The sequence below is a fragment of the Bos grunniens genome, chromosome X (genome assembly GCF_055505025.1).
Source record: "Bos grunniens cultivar Pamir isolate PY7600 chromosome X, Bosgru_T2T1.0, whole genome shotgun sequence".
Classification (NCBI taxonomy): Eukaryota; Metazoa; Chordata; class Mammalia; order Artiodactyla; family Bovidae; genus Bos; species Bos grunniens.
Window position 1 is genome coordinate 52,228,871 of NC_141194.1, and position 24,990 is coordinate 52,253,860.

Genomic DNA, 24,990 nt, shown 5'->3' on the forward strand with positions numbered 1-24,990 from the left:
GTCTGAACTGTTTGCACATCTCTGTCCCAGGGCATGAAATCTCAGAACTATTTCGGGGGCCTTTGTCCAGAGGGTTGGGCCTCTCAGATGTTCATGTATCTGCACATGAGAATAGTTTTAAGAGGAAGGCTGGATGGACCCCAGTCTAACAGGGAATAGAAGCAGGCCTGTGATGTCACATTTGCTACGATTTCTACCATGCCTCTGCACAGAGATAAAAGCTTGGGGCCCCATTCTCAGAGAGGGTAATAATGCACAGTGCACAGAAGCCCAGGTAATAATCCTGTTAAGAACAATACTTGCTGATATGACTACCACCCTTGATAGGGGCCCTGTGACAGAAACTGTGTACACACACTCCCTCAGTCCATCTGTCCAGCCCACAATAAGGAGGGCACCGATAGCAGATGGGCACCCAAGGCCCAGGGCAGATGGAAGGTCTCAGCTCATGAGGAGGAGAGACTGCATGTAAGCTTGGGCTCCTTGGAGGAGGCAGGGAAGAATCAGCACAACCCTGGCCAGGTAGTATGGGAGGGGGGCGTTTGCACAGGGCCACAAGGACCCTATGACTGACTCACTGTCAGGATATGTCTCTGTGTCTCTCCTTCACACACCCAGCTTCTTCCCTGATGTGTGGAATGTAATCTTCACATTCCCTGGGGATGTGGTGGGGGAAGGTACAGAGGTGAGCCTCCAAGCAGCTGGGGAGAAATCTCACATTCACCAATTTGCCTGAGGCTCCACCACAAATGCAGAGATCCCTGCCTCTCTTTCCTCCATTAAAGCAGTCATTGGCAGTGAGATCAGCAGGAGGGCAGTCTGGGCAGGATAGGTTGTGAGGGACCCTGTGTACAGCATGAGCCTCCCCAGGAATGGAGCATGTCCTTGTCTTGATGCGCAGAGGCCCCTGATGTGGATGAAGGGAGCATGATTAAGGCCCAGGCTATGGGTGACTGAGTCATTCCCTAGAGAGAGTCCCTGGGGAGGAGCTTCTTTTCTCCTATAGGGAAAATGTACTGTACATCATCCAGTAGCAGGGCTGGGGGCCTGTAGGTGGGTGCTAACTAAGTGGGGACAGGTTGCTGCCAGAAGTAGTCTCTCCGTCCCTGTCTAATGCTCTATCTTTGTCTTTCTCCCTGCCATCTCTATGCCTCTTATATCATGCCTCTTTGCCTTTGTAAGACTCAATGTGCCTTCAGTCACACCAAGATGGTCCTTTCCCTGTCTCTCCTGAGAATACCTTCGGTTGACATGGATGTTCACTAGAAGCAGGAGGAAGCATTCCCCTTGAATATAGGGGATTCTAGGAAAGTCATGCTCAGCTGAAGAAGGGGTGGGGAAGGGTTTTTCTTCAAATCAACCAAGAGCTCCTCAACAATCATGTGCGAACTGGGCCTCGGAAAGAAGCCTGGGGACTTCTCTGATAAGAACCCTCCTGTGGTTCAAGTCCAAATCCTCCCAATGGCCAGAAGGCCCAAGGGACCTGGCCCTCATCACTTCTGTCACCCAATCTCTTCACTCTCCCTCCATCATGCTGTGCCTGTCACATTGCCCTCCTCACTGTTTTCATACGCACTACACAGGGTTCTACTCCCCAGCTTTTCCACTGGCCTTACCTCTGTCTAGGATACTTTTGATAGGCATATCTCCTCTAGGCTGTTGCTCAAATGTCACAATCTTAGAACTTCCCTGACTACTCTTTCTAAATATCACCCCCTCTCTCTATTTCAGTATCCCGATTTAATTTTAATCACGGCACTTACAAACACCTGATACATTACTTGTATTTGGGGACCACATGATCCCAACAGAATGTAAGCTCCATGAGGAAAAGGTTGATTTTCTCTGTCCTAACACACACAGTTGTGCTTGACACATACTTTGGAGAGAATGAATGAATGATGGAATGAATACACAAATTTAAATTTGTTGAGAGAGGCATAGCTAGACAGGCTGAGGATTCTGCTAGGAAACATATTCAGGGATGACAAGGTGGTGACAAAGCCATGGTCTTTATCTCACCTACGTGGTGGTGTCCTTGGGTTCCCTCGGCGTTGACCCCTTTCCTAACAGAATGGAAGGTCCTGTTGTCTCTTCCACGTATTACTCGCAGTGAGCGAAAGAGGGCTTTACCACACCAGGCCTGCAGATCCCAGTCGGAAGCTTTATCTATCCTGCCCCTTGGGGGACTGCGGCTGGCTTTCCCCCATGAGACCTATTTTGTATTGAACAGGAAAGCACAAACAATCACAATGCCCAGCAAAGATAAAGTGTTTTCCATGCTCTGTTACGACAGTGATCACCATAGAGATGTAATCTTCAGTTTACTAAGACTTTTTTCTGAGTCCCAAATTGCAGAAATCTGTGGGGTTTTCCCCCTAACCTTGCCCTTCTGCCCTTTGTGGATCCTCCTGGAATGGTTCACAGGCATCTATATCTGCTGATCCCCAACCCCACCAGCAAGGGGCGCGCGAGATGAAACAGTTCAGTCCTGGGATGTACCACCGAGGGGTAGCGGAAAGACCGCCCACTCTGGAAGGTACCATTGGGAGAGGGCGTGTGACAACAGAGAGGGTCCCCTTACACCGCGTCGGGCATGGACCACAGTTCCCAGCAGCGGCACTCATGGCGCCACTAGGTCCATCCCCACTCGCTCCTCTTCGTCTTCCCACTGCTTTTGAATCCGAGTGGACACAGGTATTAAGCGGAAACTTTTTCCGTCTCTTTTTCAACTCCACCCCTTCGTTTGTGGGACCACTACGGAGCGAGAGACTGGCTGTCGGTTTGGGTGTGGAGTCAGGGAAGCGTTCTGGGCAGTGATTGGCCACCGCGTGATTGCAGGCAGTTTTGGTCGCACAACAGGAACTGAGGGCAAGAGGCGCCTGTATACACGTGCTCCTGCGTTGGCGTGCGCGACTTTTCAGAGCATACAATTTCCCTCCGAGTCTTATTGCTTTTCCCAAAGGGGTCGAATAGCTGCCCTGGTTAGTGGCGAGGTTTGGCGCAGTCGCTGGTTGTGCATGGTGACAGCGTTTCATTCTTGTTTAGCTCTCGCTCAATCTGGATCGTGTGGCAGTGCACGGTCATTCACACAGCTGCTGCTGCTAAGTCGCGTCAATCGTGTCCGACTCTGTGCGACCCCATAGATGGCAGCCCACTAGACTCCCCGTCCCTAGAATTCTCCAGGCCAGAACACTGGAGTGAGTTGCCATTTCCTTCTCCAATCCATGAAAGTGAAAAGTGAAAGTGAAGTCGCTCAGTCGTCTCCGACTCTTAGCGACCCCATGGACTGCAGCCTACCACGCTCCTCTGTCCACGGGGTTTTCCAGGCAAGAGTACTGGAGTGGGTCGCCAGTGCCTTCTCTGGTCATTCACACAAATGCATGCAATTCAAGTCCAGGGAGAGGTCTCTGAGTTTGGTGTCTCTCCCTGGAGAATAAACTGTATCTGGCAGCTTGGGATTGTGTATTGCTTCGTGTGACAACACAGGTGTTGTTTGGGTACATTTGATCTTCTTGAGGCTTTTGGCAAGGTTCTGAGTGTTGGGATATTTGATCTGAGTGGATTTTGTGAGCCATAGTACAAAGCCTCTAGGATGTGTGCCTGTATACCGGGATGTGCATCTTTGGAGCTTGCTGGCTTTTCAGTCCCTGGGTGAGAGATCTCTGTGTAGGCGTCTGAACCCCAGAATGTGAGATCACTGAGCTTTTGATTCTGTGTTCCAAGCTGTGATGCCTCTGTGCTGCTTTAAGGATGGGTCAGTGTAAAGGTGTAAACTATCAGCTGCTTCGGGATCTATGCACAGGTTGCAAGTTTTTCATTTGCCTGGGAAATTAATCTTAAGATTACATGATGTTCTTGAGTTATTATTAAAACTTCTGTCTTTCTGTTAGAGGGTTTTGTATTGGGTCAGTAAGCGTCCCAGTGGTTTGGGAGTCAGTCTCCATGATGTGAAGTATCTGTGCAGTTCTCATTTGTTTCTGTCTGGAAGACTTTGGTCTGTTTGGAGGGTCTTTGTCACAGTGTGTATGGTTATGGTTTCATTGTGTTTGACGATCTGAGTCTCGAGTTGTACACTCTCTGTGCAGAGATTCAGTGAGCTCTTTTTGGTGTCTCTGGGTATCTATGAGCTGTTTGGAGTCTTTGTGTTAGAAATAAAACCTCTTATGTTCTTGGCTGTGAAGTCTCTGTCCGGGAACTGAGGATTTGGAAGCTGGCAGATATGATTCTGAAGCCTGGAACCTGACATGCTGACTGTGTGTTGTTGAGTGTATCACTTGTCTCCTGAAATCTCAGTTCATATCATAATTAACAATGGGGCCAGTGCCCATCTTGGAGGGTACCTGTGCATGTTAGCAATGTGTGTAAAGGGCCTGGCTCCAGACTGTACTTCAGCAAATGTTTTCTGAGCACCTGCCATAGACCTGAGCACTATTGGAGGAGTTTGGGGCAGGACAAAACCAACCAAGTCTCTCATTTCATAGACTTGGTGGTCAGTAAATAATCAAGGGTGGCAGGCGCTATGAAGAAAGATATTGCTAGATAGGGGAAGCGGTGTATGTAGGTATGATGTTATTGTTTTATTCAAGATAATGAGGGAAAGACTTCCTGAAAGATGGCAAGTAAGCAGAGATCTGGAGGAAGTAAGGGAACAGGCTGTGGGGTTACCTAAGAGAAGAGCATTCCAGACAGAAGGAACAATAAATGCAACAGTCCTGGCATGGAAATCTACTTGGCGTGCTCCTGAATGTCAGGAATCCTGTGATGTGCTGGGTTTGGCACGTAGCTCTCATCAAAAGGGGCCTTGTGCTGCTATTTCAGTTTCTCCCACAGTTTGTGGTCATCCGCATCTGTAACCTATTTCTTTCCTGAAAGTGGTAAGTTTTGTCTTTAGTTATCTTTTTTTTTATTCTTCTTGGTGGAAACTTATGAATTCATATTGACCTTTTGAAAGAGCCAGCTTTGGGTTTTGTTGATTATCTATATATTTTTTCTAATATCTGTTCCGATCTCTACTTTCCTTATTTTGCTGACAATCTCACTACCAAAGGGGTTTAATAAAGTCCCTGAGAGTTTCCCAAGTGTAGTGAAATCTCACAGATTCTAGGGCACTGTTGTAGCCACACTGAGTGAGATTCACTGAGTGTAGATCATGGAATCTGCACTTTTTAAAAGAGTTCCTCAGTTCTGATTGACATGGACAACTTGTCTAGGCACTACCAGAGCAGAGGCATGGTCTGATTTTGCCTGCTGCCAGGGTCTGTCTCCATTGAGAGCATGTGACAGGGGTTTCCTGCTTTCTCTGATGCACAAACCCAAGACCACCAGCCTAGGAGACTCACTGACATGCTGTCTGCTGTTCTGAGGAGGCTCTGAGACCATCGTGTCTACAAAACATCCTGATGCCAGTCTTGTCAAGCCTCCATTTGAAAGATTTCTGAAGAAATCAGATTTCTATTTAGTGTGCATTTCTATGATGTAAGATCAATTTATGTTATGTGGTAGCTGTTATTCTATATATTTTGCCACAGCCATTGGATCTTACTCTTGACTGATAAATACAGAACACACAGAGTTTTCCACAGTGCATCCAGACCTCTGGCTCCCTTAATGCTGGAGACACTGAACAAGTTACGTAGTGCCTCTGTGCCTCATTCCCCCTTTAACCACATGGAAACACTCAGTTGAGTTCAGTTCAGTCACTCAGTCGTGTCCGACTCTTTGCGATCCCATCAATCACAGCACACCAGGCCTCCCTGTCCATCACCAACTCCCACAGTTCACTCAGACTCATGTCCGTCGAGTCAGTTATGCCATCCAGCCATCTGATCCTCTGTCGTCTCCTTCTCCTCCTGCCCTCAATCCCTTCCAACATCAGGGTCGTTTCCAATGAGTCAACTCTTCGCATGAGGTGGCCAAAGTATTGGAGTTACAGCTTCAGCATCATTCCTTCCAAAGAACACCCAGGACTGATCTCCTTTAGAATGGACTGGTTGGATCTCCTTGCAGTCCAAGGGGCTCTCAAGAGTCTTCTCCAACACCACAGTTCAAAAGCATCAATTCTTTGGCACTCAGCTTTCTTCACAGTCCAACTCTCACATCCATACATGACTACTGGAAAAACCATAGCCTTGACTAGACGGACCTTTGTTGGCCAAGTAATGTCTCTGCTTTTGAATATGCTATCTAGGTTGGTCATAGCTTTCCTTCCAAGGAGTAAGCGTCTTTTAATTTCATGACTGCAGTCACCATCTGCAGTTATTTTGGAGCCCCCCAAAATAGTCTGACACTGTTTCCACTGTTTCCTCATCTCTTTCTCATGAAGTGATGGGACCAGATGCCACGATCTTCGTTTTCTGAATGTTGAGCTTTAAGCCAACTTTTTCACTCTCCTCTTTCACTTTCATCAAGAGGCTTTTTAGTTCCTCTTCACTTTCTGCCATAAGGGTAGAGTCATCTGCATATCTGAGGTTATTGATATTTCTCCAGGCAATCTTAATTCCAGCTTGTGCTTCTTCCAGCCCAGCATTTCTCATGATGTACTCTGCACAGAATTTAAATATGCAGGGTGACAATATACAGCCTTGACGTACTCCTTTTCCTATTTGGAACCAGTCTGTTGTTCCATGTCCAGTTCTAACTGTTGCTTCCTGACCTGCATACAGGTTTCTCGAGAGGCAGGTCAGATGGTCTGGTATTCCCATGTCTTTCAGAATTTTCCACAGTTTATTGTGATCCACACAGTCAAAGGCTTTGGCATAGTCAGTAGAGCAGAAGTTGAATGTTTTCTGCTACTCTCTTGGTTTTTCGATGATCCAGCGGATGTTGGCAATTTGATCTCTGGTTCCTCTGCCTTTTCTAAAACCAGCTTGAACATCTGGAAGTTCACGGTTCACGTATTGCTGAAGCCTGGCTTGGAGAATTTTGAGCATTACTTTACTAGCATGTGAGATGAGTGCAATTGTGTGGTAGTTTGAGCAACTTTGACATTGCCTTTCTTTGAGATTGGAATGAAAACTGACCTTTTCCAGTCCTGTGGCCACTGCTGAGTTTTCCAAACTTGCTGGCATATTGAGTGCAGCACTTTCACAGCATCATCTTTCAGGATTTGAAGTAGCTCAACTGGAATTCCATCACCTCCACTAGCTTTGTTCGTAGTGATGCTTTCTAAGGCCCACTTGACTTCACATTCCAGGATGTCTGGCTCTAGGTGAGTGATCACACCATCGTGATTATCTGGATCGTGAAGATCTTTTTTGTACAGTTCTTCTGTGTATTCTTGCCACCTCTTCTTAATATCTTCTGCTTCTGTTAGGTCCATACCATTTCTGTCCTTTATCAAGCCCATCTTTGCATGAAATGTTCCCTTGGTATATCTAATTTTCTTGAAGAGATCTCTAGTCTTTCCCATTCTGTTGTTTTCCTCTATTTCTTTGCATTGATCTCTCAGGAAGGCTTTCTTATCTCTCCTTGTTATTCTTTGGAACTCTGCATTCAGATGCTTATATCTTTCCTTTTCTCCTTTGCTTTTCTCTTCTCTTCTTTTCAGAGCTATTTATAAGGCCTCCTCAGACAGCCATTTTGCTTTTTTGCTTTTCTTTTCTATGGGGATTGTCTTGATCCCTGTCTCCTGTACAATGTCACGAACCTCCGTCCATACGTCATCAGGCACTCTTATCTATCAGATCTAGTCGTGTAAATCTATTTCTCGCTTTCACTGTACAATCATATGGGATTTGATTTAGGTCATGCCTGAATGGTCTAGTGGTTTTCCCTACTTTCTTCAATTTAAATCTGAATTTGGCAGTAAGGAGTTCATGATCTGGGGAGTTCCTCTTTCAGTATCCTATCATTTTGCCTTTTCATACTGTTTATGGGGTTCTCAAGGCAAGAATAGTGAAGTGGTTTGCCATTCCCTTCTCCAGTGGACCACATTCTGTCAGACCTCTCCACCATGACCCGCCCATGTTGGGTGGCCCCACACTGCATGGCTTAGTTTCACTGAGTTAACACTAGCTTGGGGTAAATTTAACTACTTCACGGGGCAATGTAGACTACTGACCATGTTAAGACATGGGAAATTGTCAGGACAGTATGTGCCATATGGTATATTCCAAGGCAATTCTAGCTGTTGTCATTTCTGTTGACAAGTAGTAGTTGGAGGAAGCTGCAGCAGTTGCAGGAGTTTGAGCAACCATTTGCAACTTAAAAGCCTTCATGTGGCTAGAAACAAATCCAGCTACACAGTTACAGGTGCAGGGAGCAAACAGCAAAAACAGAACAATCAGAATTATTGCAATCAAGATAGTTTTCCACCATGGGGAACTAGTTAACGTCTCCCAAAGTGAGGCAATTGAGGCTTCAGGAGCATACATGGCCTGAATCATCTTGTTCATCTGTTTAGTAAAATGAGTACCATTAGTGCTCATATCAGGTATATATGTACAGCACTGGGTATGAATAATGGCACAACTTCCTCCTCGTGCAGCTGTCACAATATCTAAGGCCAATCTGTTTTGTAAAACCACCTTTCTAATTTGTATTTGTTCAGCATTAAGAGCTGAAATTTGGCAATAAGGAGCTCATGATCTGAGCCACAGTCTGCTCCCGGTCTTCTTTTGCTGACTGTATAGAGCTTCTCCATCTTTGGCTGCAAAGAATATAATCAATCTGATTTCGGTGTTGACCATCTGGTGATGTCCATGTGTAGAGTCTTCTCTTGTGTTGTTGGAAGAGGGTGTTTGCTATGACCAGTGCGTTCTCTTGGCAAAATTCTATTAGCATTTGCCCTGCTTCATTCCATATTCCAAGGCCAAATTTGCCTGTTACTCCAAGTGTTTCTTGACTTCCTACTTTTGCATTCCAGTCCCCTATAATGAAAAGGACATCTTTTTTGGGTGTTAACAACCAGTCCATTCTAAAGGAGATCAGCCCTGGGTGTTCTTTGGAAGGAATGATGCTAAAGCTGAAACTCCAGTACTTTGGCCACCTCATGCGAAGAGTTGACTCATTGGAAAAGATGACTCATTGGAAACTCTGATGCTGGGAGGGATTGGGGGCAGGAGGAAAAGGGGACGACAGAGGATGAGATGGCTGGATGGTATCACCGACTCCAGGGACGTGAGTTTGAGTGAACCATGGGAGATGGTGATGGACAGGGAGGCCTGGTGTCCTGCAACTCATGGGGTCGCAAAGAGTTGGACACAACTGAGCAACTGAACTGAACTGAACTGAACTGAAGAGCTGAAATAGCTTTTTGAGAATCTTGTAATGCCTGTTGTGTAAAATTAGTCAAAGCATCCGCTCATAGCAGAACATCTGTAGTTCCCAGAGAGGGAACAAACACTGAAGCCAAATAATCATACCAGTGAAATACAGACCTTGCCCACAGAGTTGTAAGGTGTGGTAAATTAGCAGGCTTTTCTGGAAGCTCTGGAAATATAAAGCCGTGAGTTAAAGCTATACCTTGGGTGCATCTCCGTATCCAGCCAGGGGGAAGCCATGCCCATAGGTAAGAGCCACATACCCAGTAGGTCCCGTTTGGAGCAAGCCAGTGTGACTGAGATATCCAGTCCCAATCAGTGCCTGGCCAGGCAAAGGGAGGACCTGAACTGGGGTTGGAAAATACGGGAATGATTACCTTGCATATTTCCTGAGGCAAAAGTTCCAGTTGTTTCCAATCATTATAAAGTTGTTGGCTAACTTCTGGGGATGGCTCTATTTGTCCCCAGCATATATGGGCAGTAGACATTAGACGTCCTTTTTCAGGAGTTAGCCATATAACCTCAATCATCCCATATTTGATAAACGTCAGATAAAACGCCACTAGATCTAGACCCATTTACCTTCTGTGTAGCGAAATAGTCATTAAACCAAGACAATGTATAATCACATTAAAAGCCACGTTATGTCCATAATTAAAGTACAAAGTGTTGCACCAGTCCATCTTAGGGTTGTTAGATGTCATCAGATTAAGAAGAGGCATCACATACGATTGTTGTCGAAGGTATTCGCAGAGTTGGAGAAAGTCTTTTCCTTGAAGTGGAGATGTCCACCATGGGAAGCCTTCCACTGATGAAGAGGGGAGCACTCTGCAGACCCAGCAGTTAGACTGATTGTGGAATGCAGCATAGGAGTGAGCCCAGGACAGGAAGGCATTGTTTTGAGGATCAAACGGCAAACTCAGGATTTTTGGAGTCAGAAGTAGGCTCACATAGATTATCAGGGCCATCTGAAAAGTACAAAGTCATAGCATAGAAAGTAAAGACATAAAATGACATGACTTAGTTCTGGTCAGGATGCCACCTCTTAACTTGAGTGTGATGCACCCATGAATCTATTCCTGGCACTTTGACAGCTGTGGGAGAAGAAAGAATAACCTGGTAAGGGCCTTCCCAGAGGGGTTCGAGGGATTGGCCCTCAGATCCCAGTGTTTTTATCAGGACCTCTGTTCCTGGCTCAAATAGAGGGTTGCTTAACGCAGAGGCTGGGTCAGTAGTCACCTGCTGGAATTCCATTAATGTCTGCTGAAAAATTGAGAGCTGAGTTACATAATTAGTTAATCCTAAGGCTTCAGCGTCTATAACAATGTCCTTGCATAATAAAGGCCTTCCTATAAATACATTGAAAGGGGGGCAGTCCCTCCTTTTGGGGGGCAGTCCCAGCCCTCATTAAAACTATGGGTAGAACTTTAATCCAATTGTCCTGTGTCTCTTGAGTTAATTTGCGCTGATGTCTTTTGATAATGTCGTTAGCTTTTTCAACCTTTCCTGAGGATTGGGGTCTCCAGTAACAGTGTAAGTGAGCTTCTATTCCTAGAGCTTTAGACACTCCCTGAGTTAGAGCAGCTTCAAAGGTGGTGCCATTGTCACTCTGAAGCCTCCGTGGCAGCCCAAACCTGGGGATAATTTCATGGATTAAAATTCTTATAACTTCCTTAGCCTGTTCACTGCAAACAGGGAAAAGCCTCAATCCATCCAGGAAAAGTGTCCACCCAAACTTGTGAGCAAGAATATCCCTTAGCTTTTGGCATATGAATAAAATCAATTTCCCAGTCTTCTCCAGGATATTTTCCACTTCGTTGTAATCCAGATTTTGCTAGCTTTTCAGTCTTTGGGTTATTTTTCTGACAAACCTCACATCTTTTGATAATGTCCTTTAAAGTTTTCACTACATTTTTACCTTCAAACAAATGAGAAGCTATCTGTTAAGTACTCTCTACATCTCAATGAAAACTGTGGTGTAAACCCTTAAGAATTTTCCATTGAGTCTTTTCAGGAATTGTTAATTGTCCATCCTCGGACTGTAGCCATCCTTTATCAGTAATCTTTGCTCCTCTTTTCACATATCTTTCTATTTCTTCCTCAGTATATTGCGGTTTTTCCTGTTCCACAGGACCTGTCCAGATCAAAGGCATCTGCAGTGAAGGGGTTTCCTAAAGTGCCACTTTTCTGGCTTGACATCAGCCAGCTGATTACCTTCAGCTACTTTACTCCCATCCCTGCTGTGCCCTTTGCAATGCGTAACAGCTACTCCTTTAGGACAATATATAGTCGTTAAAAGTCTCTGGATCTCTCTGAAATAAATGCTAAATAGGTTCTCCTGTTGCCCTTTTAAACTGTTTTTCTTTCCATATTGCAGCATGAGCGTGTAAAGTCAAATAAGCATACTTAGAATCAGTGTAGATATTTGCTCGCTGCCCTTCACTTAACTCTAGAGCTCGGGTCAGAGCCATAAGTTCCGCTAACTGAGCACTGGTTCCCTGGGGGAGAGATTTTGCTTCTAAAACCTGTTCAGCAGTCACCAGGGCATAACTTGCTTTACGCTTCCCATCCTGATCACCAGTATCAGGGTCTTTTCCTGTGAGTCAGCTCTTCCCATCAGGTGGCTAAAGTATTGGAGCTTCCACTTCAGCATCGGCCCTGCCAGTGAACGTTCACAGTTGGTTTCCTTTAGGATTGGCTGTTTTGATATCCTTGTGGTCTGAGGGATTCTCAAGTGTCTTCTCCAGCACCACAAACTGAAAGCGTCAATTCTTTGTCACTCAGCCTTCTTAATGATCGAACTCACACGTCTGTACATGACTACTGAAAAAGCCATAGTTTTGACTATATGGACCTTTGTTGGCAAAGTGATGTCTCTGCTTTATACTATGCTGTCTAGGTTTGACATAGGCTTCCCTGGTGGCTCAGTGGTAAAGAATCCGCCTGCATGGGTGTATCTGCCGGGAGCCAGCATGGGAGATCCCACCCATAACAAGGTCATGAGGAAGAGACCTGACGAGCAAGGCGGATCAAGACTCGAGGGACCCCCTGGACCTGCTCGAGCATCTACCCCCAAACCAGAATCTGTCTGTCTTACTATTTTGTGCCTTTCACCAACTCTTCTGACATTAACAGGGGGCTGTCCCCGACCACCTTTCTCTGGAAAAAGTCAACTTAGGGCTTCAGTTCATAAGTCTCCTGGGCATGATAGGAGTGTTTCAATTCAAACCCCTCTGTTGACGTTGCATGACAGGTTTATCCATACTCTTGCAATTAACACACATGATTATTCACAACTCCCCAACCTTGAAAGGCATGGGAAGCCAAAACATTCTAAAAGTCCTAATGAGCATAGAGTCCTTTAAGGGGTGAAAAATTATTAAAATAGTACTGGTAAAGGGCTTCATTGTTGGGCCAATGCTTGCTGCCAAGTGCCCACATCCCTTATCCATTGTGCACCTGGGAGTGCATTGGTTAGCATAGTTGGAATGTAGGAAAACAAGCAGCAGCCTTGGAATTAACCACATCAGACCTTTGAGCTAATTGGTTCTTTCTTTGTTGTAACTCACTGCAGCTTTGCTCCGTGAGAATGTAACTCTGTTTAGCACTTTCTGAGGCTGACATAGATTAGAAATATAAATATTTATAATTTTTTATATAATTATAAACATTATAATTTTCAAACCAGAAAATAAGTTTTCTGGTTGAGCAGCCTTTATCAAAAAAGGGTCATAAAATGTCCACAGGCCTCCAAGGCCAGAAGATAATCTATACAACATTGTTTATGGGAAAGGTATGCAGAAAAAATCCTGGTTTCAATAAAGACAAGACAGATGTAATGTTTGGGCTGACTCTGCATGACTTTGCATTTTTCATTTCCCTCTATGTACAAGTCAAGGTATAAAAGTTCCTTTTGAAAACAGAGTTATGGGCCTTGCTCACCGAAGCTTGGTCTCACCGTGTCATTCTTTCTTTCCTTTTCTTTCATTATCTCTGTCTTCTTCTTTCAGGATGACTCCTTGGGGCACAGGGGCTCTCTGAGTTCACTATTTTGCTTGGGCTTCTAAGACCTGATCAGATCTAAGACCAGATGCAGGAAGGCGCCCTGCGTCTTCACCTGGGAGGGAGTGTCCTGCGTCCTCACCCCACCAAGGGGTGCCTGCGGCCTCCGTGAACAGAGAAAGTTCCATGTCAAGAGGTTTATTGGCTTTCTGTGCAGATCAAGGAAGATCAAGCCTCTTTCTCTCCTCTTTACTTTCCTTATCACCGACGCCATCCTCCTGAGGGAATCCCTGAATCCTGCTGGGGCTGGACCCCGGTATGTATCTATGGCTGATTCTTGTTGATGTTTGACAGAAAACAACAAAATTCTGTAAAGCAATTATCCTTCAATTAAAACATGAATACATTGGCAAAAAAAAAAAAAACCTTCCTGCAATGCATGGGATGCAGGAGTCATGGGTTTCACCCCTGGGTTGGGAAGATGCCCTGCCATGCCCCATGGGAGGAGGGCATGGCAATCCACTAAGGTATTCTCTCCTGGAGAATCCCATGGACAGAGGCACCTGGCAGGCTACAGTCCGTGGAGTCATAAAGAGTCAGAAACGACTGAAGCAATGAGCTTGCATGCATACTATCTTTGTCATAGCTGTTCTTCCAAGGATCAAGTGTCTTAATTACATGGCAGCAATCACCATCCACAGAGATTTTGGAGCCTCCAAAATTAAATCTGTCTGTGCATCCACTTCCCCGCTTCTGTTTTCTGTGAAATGATAGGAGTAGATGCCATAATCTTATATTTTTGAATGTTGAGTTTTAAGCCAGCCTTTTCATCCTCCTATTTTACTCGCAGCAAGAAGTTCTTTAGTTCTTCTTCAGTTTCTGCCATTAAAGTGGTATGATCTGCATATCTGAGCTTGTTGATATTTCTGCCAGCAACCTTGATTCTAGCTTGTGAGTCATCCAGCCCATCATTTCCCATGATGTGCTCTGCATTTAAGTTGAATAAGCAGAGTGACACTATACAACCTTGTCTTACTCCTTTCCCAATTTTGAGCCAGTCTGTTGTTCCATGTTTTATTCTAACTGTTACTTCTTAACCCTCATACAGGTTTCTCAGGAGACAGGTCAGCTAGTCTGGTACTCCCATCTCTAAGAATTTTCCACAATTTTTTGTTATTCACACAGTCAGAGGCCTTGAGGTAGTCTAGTCAATGAAGCAGAAGTAGATGTGTTTCTGGAATTCCCTTGCTTTCCCCATGATCAAATGAAGGTTGCACTTTTATCTATTGTTTCTCTGCCTCTTCAAAACCAACTTGTATACCTGGAAGTTCTCGTTCCATATACTGTTGAAGCCTAGCTTGAAGGAGTCTACTAACCAGAGGCTTCAGAAATATGGGACAATCTAAGCTTGAGAAATTGGAGGGTATGAATGAAGCTCAATAAGAGAGACAAAAAGGGAATTCTCTACTTTCCATGATGTTAGCAAGCTGGGCAAGGGCTAGACCATACCTTCAAGTTCTTATGTAGGACAGTAGCCTTTATCTAGAAAGTCATGAACAGTTGTGCAACTGTAAGAGAGGGAGGGAGAGGGCGGTGAGAGGGAGACAGGCACCCTGAGTGGATGTGAGAGACCCGTTAGAAGGGGGTTGACTATTAAATAGAGGGGGGCTTTGGACTAGAGGAGATGTGGTGGTCATGGGAAAAAGTCGATGCATTAGACATTTTTGAAGTAGAATGGACAGAACTCAGCAAGAATATTGACTTGAGGTGAAGGAGAGGGAATTGTAAACCTGGTTAAGACCAAGTTTCTGTGTCCTGTCATAAGGGTACAAAGGTGTCATTGGGAATCCTGAAAGTTGGCCAGGTCTGGGAAGAATTTCAAATAAGATTTTTATGTTTATGAACTCAAGGTCTAGATGGATACAATAACCAGTATTTACATACTTAAAAGATCCTTTTCCTTTTTTAAAAAAGTGAGAAGTATTGAGATATAATTTATATACAGTAGAAGTCAATGCATTAAAGCATTACCGTTTGTCGAGTTTTGTCATATGCATTATGGTAAAGATCGCTCAGTCGTGTCCGACTCTTTGCAACGCCATGGACTATAGCTTACCAGGCTCCTTTGTCCATGGGATTTTCCAGGCAATAGTACTGGAGTGGATTGCCATTTCCTTCTCCAGGGAACTTCCCGACCCAGGGATCGAACCCGGGTCTCCCGCATTGTAGACAGACGCTTAACCGTCTGCGCCACCAGGGAAGTCATACCATTGTGTAAATGCCAGCACAATAAAAATGTATGAAACGTCCCATTGGTTTGAAAATGCTCCCTTGGGCTATTTCCTTTCAGACTCCTTCCTCCACTCCTATACCCTGGCAACCACAGACATATTTCTCTGCCTATAGTTGTGCTTTTCCAGAAATCCATTGACATGAAATCATATAATACATAACATACAATCATATAATACATATGTATCATGGGTTTTATAGTAAGGTACCAAGAGAGAAGTGGACCGGTTGCTCTGCATGCAGACTCACCTCAGCCACAGACACTGAGAAAATCCCCATAGTCAGGCTGTAAAGACTGAGCCTTTCTTCGTGTTCCAACTGAATTCCAAGGGAGTTGGGGGAAATAGGTCTGGTGAATAGGAGTGTGACAAGAACAATAGTCCTGAATTTTTAAATTCCTAGCAGTATTTCACTAAATATCTTCATGATGGAGAATTCTGTTGTGAAATCAAACTTCCTCACAAAAAGTCAGCCTTCCTTTGTACCTTAAGGTGATTTCTCTGCCAGCATAGCAAAGACAAAAATGGCTTTGCAAGCAACTGTATTTGGTGTAATTGGAATGCATGTACACTCTAACTTAACCAGAATTTTCTTTTGAAAATATTATCACATTAAAAAAAATAATAAGTCAACATATGGTCATAAAAGTGATCAAATATAGCTGTGCTCTTAAACACATTTTCTAAATCACTATATTCTACTTTCCAGGAGAAATATCAGTGGGCAAGTAGCATCAACATTGGGACCTATAGATCAAGATTGCCCAAGCTGGATGAACCTGTGGTTGTGAGTACCTTACCATTTGATGTTTTCTCTTAACACAAATTTATTTTTGAGAAAATCATGTTAAGTAGTACAGATGCAGTGATAAAGGTCTTCCATGCTGATAAAGGGTGACAGTTTGTCTTAGGAAGGAACATTGATCCAGATATATTACAGTCTGGCGTTGCCTATGAGTATACTGTTACATTCCCTGGAAATGTGCCCAGTGACTCCCTCCTCCTGCTTATTAACAACAGGCTGCATACTTCCATCCCAACATAGATTTAAATAACTTCCAAAGTCTTTCTGGGTAACTCTTATGGGAGCTAACTCTTCTCTGTGGGAAGAATAACTTTATTAAAATAAGTACATAGAATTGTGTTGGGAAAATGTTGTTAGGTTTACTTATGATCAGATATATCTATGTATTATGTATATTTATGCTATTAGATGTATTAACAACAAAAGTTTTTATTTGCATGCACACTCTACTAGGACCAGCAGCCCAGTGTTGAGCAACCTCAAGAAGAGGAACCACCAGCTGGGAGTCAGGATATCACACCTGGGAAGGAGGAAGTAAATGGAGAGGATCCGGTGAATCATAATGAAGAGAAGGAGAAGGATGCCTCTGGAGGTAAAGTGTAAGTGTGCATCATGTCTTAAGACATAACCAGTAAGAGGAGGAAAGGAAACATTAGAAAAGGACTTCAGACAGTTCCGAAAAAACTGAGCAGAGTATAGTTTGCAGGTCAGTGTGGTCGCTCAAATTTTCCCTTGTTTTCAAGACAAAGAGAGGGGGCAACTAAGTTGTCTGAGGACAACCCTGGGAAAAGAAAATGGTGATAACATTCGGAAAATTCTGCTTTCCTTTTTCTCCAGCAAAATGTTCCTGGAATAATGCTCCTGAGGTTCTTATTCATCACATTTTTACCATACTAGCCTAAGACTTTTAAGTCATAATGCTGAGGGAATCAATATCATCATTCCCTACTGTATGCTTTACAGCTGAATTGATACATTTTTTTTAAAGATTCTGACCTGGAAACTGATCTCCAGGAATTGGCTGAGGCAAAGACTGGGGGTAAAGGTGGAGATGGTCATGATGTCAGGGAGGAGTTTGCATCAAATACAGAGCCTGTTGAAATGCCAGAAGCAGGTATGTCATCCATTCAGAAAGTAATTTATGTGGTTTCTGTTTTTCAGAATATTATATCTTTAACAATATAGAGGGAACATTACTATTATTTTTATAACAGAGTTCACATATTCTTTGAATGATAGTTCAGACCCCAGATGCCTGAGTGCCTGACTTACAGACTTTCAAATAAAGAAGCAGACAGGATCAAAGCCATATCGAATTGAAAATAGGGAACTATTTTCTTCTCTTGTATTAGTACTTTAAGCAACAGCTAATAATTTTCAGGTTCTTTTATAATTTCTGCTTGTAGCAAATATGGCATTTATTTGTAATAAATATCAGTTTATATGAAACATGCTCCGGCATTCAAGTAGGTTCTAGTACAAGCTTTAACATAACGTGTGTGATTCTGTGAAATCCCTTAACTTCTGAACTCAACTTTACTCATGTAAGTTGTGAATTCAGAACAAATACACTAAAAAGCTAATTTGTCAATGCTAATTTTTGCATTCTCTGATTCTCTTCGATGGAATGCATAGAAGAATACTCTTTTTATGATTTATTTATCATAAAATATCATCTTGAGTCAAATTATAACAGGGGAATTGAGATTTCATTTTCTGATGGGGGACACATGTTCACCTGTGGCTGATTCATGTCAATGTATGGCAAAAAGCACCACAATATTGTAAAGTAATTCGCTTCCATTTAAAATAAATAAATTAATTTTTTAAAGAAAATGAGCCAACATTCCTCTTGATGTTTGTTAAATTCTCTCAAATTCTGAATTCTCTAGCTCTTAAAAAAACAGTTGGATTTTAAATCCTTTCCCCAGGGAAGCATGCAATGACTGAATAATAAAATGGCAAAAGGTAGTCTAGTTTCCTGTTTCTGTGGCTATTCTAGTTGAGAGAGTGCATTTAGTCAGTGATATTCAAGGCAGGTGTGAGTAAGATACATATGCTAAGCACACTACCTGCCCCTATGTTTGGTATGTTTTTGGGGGCAGGGGTGTTGCCTATTTTATTTGGAGGATCATTACTTTACAATACTATGATGGTTTTTGCTCTACATCCCACTTTCACTCTTAAAGAACTAATAAAAATCTGAGCCTCATGATATAATCATCTCTAACCATATCAAGTATGTTATTTTTCCTTTGATACATGAATTTAAAAAGTTCTGAAGGTCAAAGATTGTAACTCTAGTTCTTCCTGCGTAATCAACTTAGTATCTTTCACATACGTGTTTTCCCAATTGCTGACAATGAATTGCATGGTTCTGATTTTAAAGGAAGAACTTCATAGTTAGGGAAAAATTTACTGTGTATTAGCCTTCTAAATATTTTCACTTTACATTTTTGTTCCATTCCATTAGAACATTTAGACAAAAATACAACTTTCAGACTACTTTCAAGTAACTACAGAACATGAGTAAAATGTTCTCATAGAAAATTCTTAGCCCTAAATATGTGTGGTATTTAAAAAGAAAAATACATAAATTACAAGGTACATAAATACAAAATCCTACATCCAACATAAAAGGTAAGAAAAAGAGCAACAGAATAAACCTAAGGGAAAAGGAAAAGATACTTAATAAAAGACAGGTATGAATTGTTAGGAAGAGGAAAATAAACTCAACTAATAAATAAAGACAATGTGCTAGTTTCCATAATTTTTAATACATATATATATATATAGACACACACAGACACACACATTTTAAAATATTCTTTTCCGTTGTGATTTATCACAGGAGATTGGACATAGTTCCCTGTGCTGTATAGTAGGACCTTGTTGTTTATCCATTCTGAATGTAATAGTTTGTATCTGTCAACCCCAAACTGCTAGTCCACTCCTCTTAGTTTACATAACTGTGAAGAAAATGGAAAGAGCCCAAGTATACATAATAAGAAATATGAACAAGACACTAACAGTATATTACAGAATGAAAACTGAGTATAATCTGGAACTCAGATATTTTCATAATATTAATGAAATGGCTAATAGGGTAGAAAAACAAATATTATTTAACATACTCCAGTAACTAAATAACTAAACATCACCAATACTGGTAATATGCTTAAAAAGTCTATAGAATCTCAAGAGGATTAACTGAAGGTAAGCCAAAGGGTCACCCTTAGTGTTCTTGTTTTAGTCCATTTTATAAAACTACAACTGCAGTGAGCTTTGTATACCTCTCCTATCATCAAAGTTCTGCTGAGGAACTTTTTTAAGGTTTATATTATAGGTGAAGGGCAACCATTTGCTTGAAAGAAGATAAACTGAAACGATTTATGCTGTTCTTATGTTGTGTATTTGACTGTTAAAGTTTTGTGAATAAAGCTTCATTTTCTACTTGCACATTTTTGTTAAATTTATCCCTGGCTATTTAATGTTATTGAAAATTGATGGTTTGTGATTTTTATTGTCTAGTTGAGGATGTATGTAGAGATGGAATGTTTGTATATGGACTTTCTCTCCAACAGTTCCTCTAAATATGCATATTAATTCCAAAAATTTAGATCTAGATTATTTTTGCTTTTCAAAATATACTATTATATTTGAATATCAACAGTTTCTACTGGCTTAAACCTTAAACCTGTCCTCATTTTGCAGCATTGAACAAACCTGGCCAGAATAGTCTTGACTAAAGCAGGTGACAATTGGCATTTTTCCCAATAGGAAATGAAAAATCTTCTCCATTTCAACCTGTTTATGTTGCGTTTTTTGCAGATATACTTTATCGGAGTAAGTTCCATTCTATCCCTAGTTTGCCGTCTTGAATATAGATTAATTTTCATCGAACACATATAATGTATCAATAGTGATGATCATAGAATTGTTTTCCCTCCATTTTTCTATTAGTGTGGTGAATTGCATTGGTAACCTTATACATGTAAACCACCCTTGCACTTCTAGGGTTAAAAAAATTTGGTCATAACATGTTCTTTAGGTGTAATCTACATGTTAATGCATATACATATATATATATATAGCGACACATAAAAAATTCATAAAAGCCTTTGGTCTTCTCTTGAATAAATGGGTTTACAAAATGTGCCACCCAAATCTCATATGGTGTCCCTGATGAAATCATTGACAGGGAAACATTTTTTAAAACTTAATATGATTGTATTGTCCTATAGAGAAATGGAATGCCAAAGCCATTGTTAAAGGTTGTAGGGAGACAGGAAAAAAACTGCTGTCAAATTCCATGGCAAATGCCACACCATATCTTTCACACACTTCTGACTTGCCTTCCAAGTTTTTTTGGGTGCAGGGAGAGAGCAGCCACAAACATATTTTCTTCTCCATGACGTCCTCTATTGGCTTGATAGTCACCAGATCTCAGAAGCCCTCCAACTGTCTGTGTGTGAATCACTCAGTCATGTCCGACTCTTAGTGACCCCATGGACCGCAGCCTACAAGGCTCCTCCATCCATGGGATTTTCCAGGCAAGAGTACTGGAGTGGGTTGCCATTGCCTTCTCCAATTAGCCTCTAATTAAAATCAATTAATTTTTTAAAAATTTCAAGTAACACCAGCTGCTCCTAACGTAGACAGATGACAACACAAATTACCAGGCAATCAGGGAGAAGCCACCGACCTCCAACCCGAAGAGCCGACCATCACCAGGTGTCATCTGTGAGGGCACCTCCAGTACCCGAAAACTCTTCTTGTGACTCTGGATGTGATCGTCCCTCCTAGCCTCCAAGCTGCTGTGAGAGGCCCTCGGGGCACACGGTCCAGACGGCCCCGCACTACCTTCTCACCTCCGAATCACCCCCACCCTACTGCCACCATCCCAGGGGAAAACCTACTTTTCTTCAGGCCACTCCGGGCTCCCTCTCAATTCACCACAACCAAGGGAATACTCAGGAAGGTCCTTCTATAAGGAGGGGAGGGGTAAATGTCCCATCTTTGTGCTGTCAAAGCCAGGCCCACAGACTCCTCCCCTGTGAAGGGCAGGTAGTCCCTACAGGACCCTGGACAACTCCTCTTCTCGGTGGTCTTTACCCTTCTCTTCCACACACACTGAGGATGGGAGACCGACCCCCGACTCCAGGCTTCTTGACTGGCCTGAGGATGGGAAGCACTGCATTGGCATTCTGCTAGTGAGAACCTGATCCTGAGAAAGAACGTGTGAGAGCAAGAGATAGACACAGGCACAGACACGCAGACAGAGGGAGACATCTATCACTCTAGGACTGACCAGGCGTGCGTTAGTGCCACAGGACCACAATCCTCTTCAGTCAAGTGGGATCCCAGCTCTCTCAGAACTGTTGTTTTCCACAAACACCCCCACCTCTTCAGGATCAGATGGCGGTTGGACAGTCTATATGACTTATTTCTCTTTCTCTTGATGGGGATTGACACTCTTAAGCCGATACCGAATCTTCCTATGGACATTGGTCGATCCGGAATAATTGGGCTCAAATCGGTGTTCACCAGGTTCAGAAGTAGGCTCTTTCCTTGGCATCACCTCCCTCCCCACCTAATGCGCCACTTCACAAAATTAAACAATATAATGAAGCATTTTCAGGCGAGATTCATTTCCCGTATTGAAATCATCACAAGTGTTCTTTCTCAAGAGTGTGTGAGTTAGGCCCTGATGTGACATAGGAATAAGAACATACTTTTAATAGGCTCCTTGAGTCCTGCCTTGGTGTGCAATGCTTTTGAAAACTTTTATCTCCTGAATCGCGCAGCAGCGGTGTATAGTAATTCTAAAAGGAAGGTATCTTTTGTTGTCTGGATTCCTGGAGTACAGCTGATCCTGGACAGTAGACCTGTGCTATGGTCAGAAATTTGGATATATGATTAGTTACGGGTTTCCATTTATATTTCAATTGTTCATTAGTCCCTAAGTCGTGTCCCATTCTTTTGCGACCCCATGGACTGTACCCACCAGGCTTTTCTGTCCATGGGATTTCCCAGGCCAGAATACTGGAGTGGGTTGCCATTTCCTTTTTCAGGGGATCTTCATGACCCAGGAATCAAACCCCAGTCTCCTGCATTTGCAAGTGAATTCTTTACCACTCAGCTACCATGGAAGGCCTTGTATTTCCGATACCATTGCCTTATATTTGACCTACCTCTATTGGGGGTATTACATACGTCTGTGCACCTGTGTGCCAGGGTTGCTTTGCTTGTTTGTTTTGTCAGAAACAGAAAAGTGAAGTGGCTTGGCTTGCTTAAGTCTCTCAGGGCACTAGCAATAGAGAAAATGTGTAAAGAGAAAGGTTTTCCTTAACTTAAGGAAAAGAATTTCCACAACTCCCTATGAAAGGGGTTTAGTCTCCTGACTAGAACCTATTAATATTCAATGAAATCTTTCTTGACTGCTCATTATGAGAAAGCAATGGTTCTACTGTTTTTACTTGAATATTGGCTACATTTAAAATTATGCTTGAGACTGTGTGAAATAGATAAGTAAAACTACAGATCCCAGTGATCCATTGGCTTTACCCTGCATATGGGTGCAGTACAAGCTCAGGGAAAACCATCAATTTGGGTGAGTACAATGTGCCCTGCAAGGAAATATTTTTTATAAAGTAGACAGACTGGATGTGCTAACAGGAAATCTATACTTTGCTCACCAGATTATTTATCTAATAAACAAGGACTTAGAGCCAAGGGAATGTATAAGGTGGTGATTGTGAGTGAAAATAGGTGACAACATTGAGAGAGACAGAGAGTGGTGTAATGAATGGTGCAGAGACCTTCACATTTTAACAGATGTACATGAAAGATGGTTAGGACCACTACCAAGCAGTGTGACCTTGAGTAAGATGGTCACCATCTCTGATCCTCGGTTCCCTTGCCTGCAAACGGGGACAATAATATTATATATTATCCCACCCCCAGGCAAAGCCATTCCTCACGGCCTGATCCCAGCCTCCGCTGGCTCCTGTGGCCAAGGCTCTCATCACAGTTGTTTCACCATGGTCTTCAGTCTGGCTTCCTGCCCACCCCACCATGAGCTCCTTAAGGACCTTTTAACCATAGGGGCTGAGAACACGTTTACCATCTTATGAGTCATGATAAAGTGAGGTACACAGCAGTGCAGCTGCTGTTATGCTGTCAATTCGTTGCAAACAACCCATAGGAAACGAGTGGCTGGAGCAAACCTCTCCACTCAGGTTTCTGTTGCTCCAGGGCCGTTTGTGTTTTTTATCCCCACATCATCCAGAAGCTTATTGTACGAGGGAAACACCCTCCTTTCCCCTTCCTAGTGCATAATCATTATAGCAGCCATTTCTCAACTGAATTGTCAGTGAGTGAACCCTGAAAATCCTCAGCTCAAATTTTGGTTCCTTTGAGTGGGTGAGGGGAATCCTGTCATCTCTCCCCACTCTGACAGGAGTGTCTAATGTCCGTCTCCCTTTATTCTGATATAATAAAGGCTTCCCCTTTATTCTGTATCTTGGATACTCCTTTACCTCCTGAGACTGAGGTCTGTCCTAGGCTATGGCTGCTTTCAGCACTGTGCTGAGGGCATTGATGACCAGGTAGGCGCTGGGGGGATACTTGTTGGTTGAATACAGCTCAGAGAGCCAGGCTACTTTATTTCACAGGTGAGAAGTGTAACCTCCACGCAGGCTGCCATCAGCAGGGTGGACGGTTTGAAGCTGCTGATCAGTGTCCTTGGGCAAGTCCATAGGCTTTCTGTCACCCTGCTCTCCCCTCTTCCTCTTGCTTCCATAGCTTCTTCTACTCCGTACTTTCCCCGTGCCCTCCTTTGTGCTCCCTCTGCTCTCCGTGTACATGTACACCGTGCCAGAGACCACCCTGTCTCGGGGCTTCATGTTGTGTGATTGTCAGTTCCCTTTCTAAGTAGACCGATTTGAGGAGTTTTCTCTTCACTCACAGTCCATGGTGGACACCCCAATACAGTAAGTATCATGGGTCTCCTTTTATTCTTTTTCCTTTGTTTTACCCTTCCCCCCATCTTTTTTTCTCCTTTTTTGAGGAATCAATATGGTATTGTAAGTAAGGACACTAGCTCTGATTCAGATAACCTTCCTTTCCACCTAGTTCTGCCTCTTGTTATCACATCATCTTGAGAAATTAAACTGACCCACTGTGCCATATGAGCCTCACCTGAAATGGGTGAATTATTCTTAATAACGACATGAACTGAGCAGGTGGGTTTTGTATTGAATGAGGTTCGTAGGAATGTGTTGGCATGTTCCCTCTTGTAACAAATACTGAGCTGCAGTAGGGCAGGTTTCAGGTCCGGCCTTACCCTCAAGCTTCACGAAGCACTTCAAGGTCACATTAGACATCTGTGTCCAGACCTAGAGGCTCCTTCCTTCTCAGCCACAGTCCTCGAGCTTTTCCCTCACAGCTAGACAAACCCTCACCAGGAGGCTGGCTTTTCTGTTACACCTCTCCCACCTGGAAACCACTCACAGACTTCATCTCTGTTGCGTGCATCATTCTGTTCCTGGTAATTTTGTCCTCAGATGGATTGAGGGTCCTCCTATTGCAAGCGGATGCCCAGGACTGATAACAAGGGTGTGCTGTT

At 43.1% G+C, this 24,990-nt stretch overlaps 1 protein-coding gene across 1 annotated transcript; it reads left to right on the plus strand.

Moving 5' to 3' along the window:
* Window positions 1–2,433: 2,433 nt before the first annotated feature.
* Window positions 2,434–19,820, plus strand: LOC147340348 (uncharacterized). Its single transcript, XM_086388702.1, has 5 exons — window positions 2,434–2,697; window positions 16,266–16,343; window positions 16,815–16,953; window positions 17,350–17,475; window positions 19,708–19,820. Exons 1-5 carry the CDS (start codon window positions 2,476–2,478, stop codon window positions 19,728–19,730), a joined length of 588 nt encoding a protein of 195 aa, XP_086244828.1. The 5' UTR covers window positions 2,434–2,475; the 3' UTR covers window positions 19,731–19,820.
* Window positions 19,821–24,990: the final 5,170 nt, after the last annotated feature.

Coding starts and splice junctions, on each gene's coding strand:
- LOC147340348 (XM_086388702.1), top strand. CDS start 2,476: ATGAAACAGTTCAGTCCTGGGATGTACCACCGAGGGGTAGCGGAAAGA. Junction 16,954..17,349: donor GGAGAAGGATGCCTCTGGAG/GTAAAGTGTAAG, acceptor TTTTTTTTAAAG/ATTCTGACCTGGAAACTGAT. Junction 17,476..19,707: donor TGTTGAAATGCCAGAAGCAG/GTATGTCATCCA, acceptor TTTATATTATAG/GTGAAGGGCAACCATTTGCT.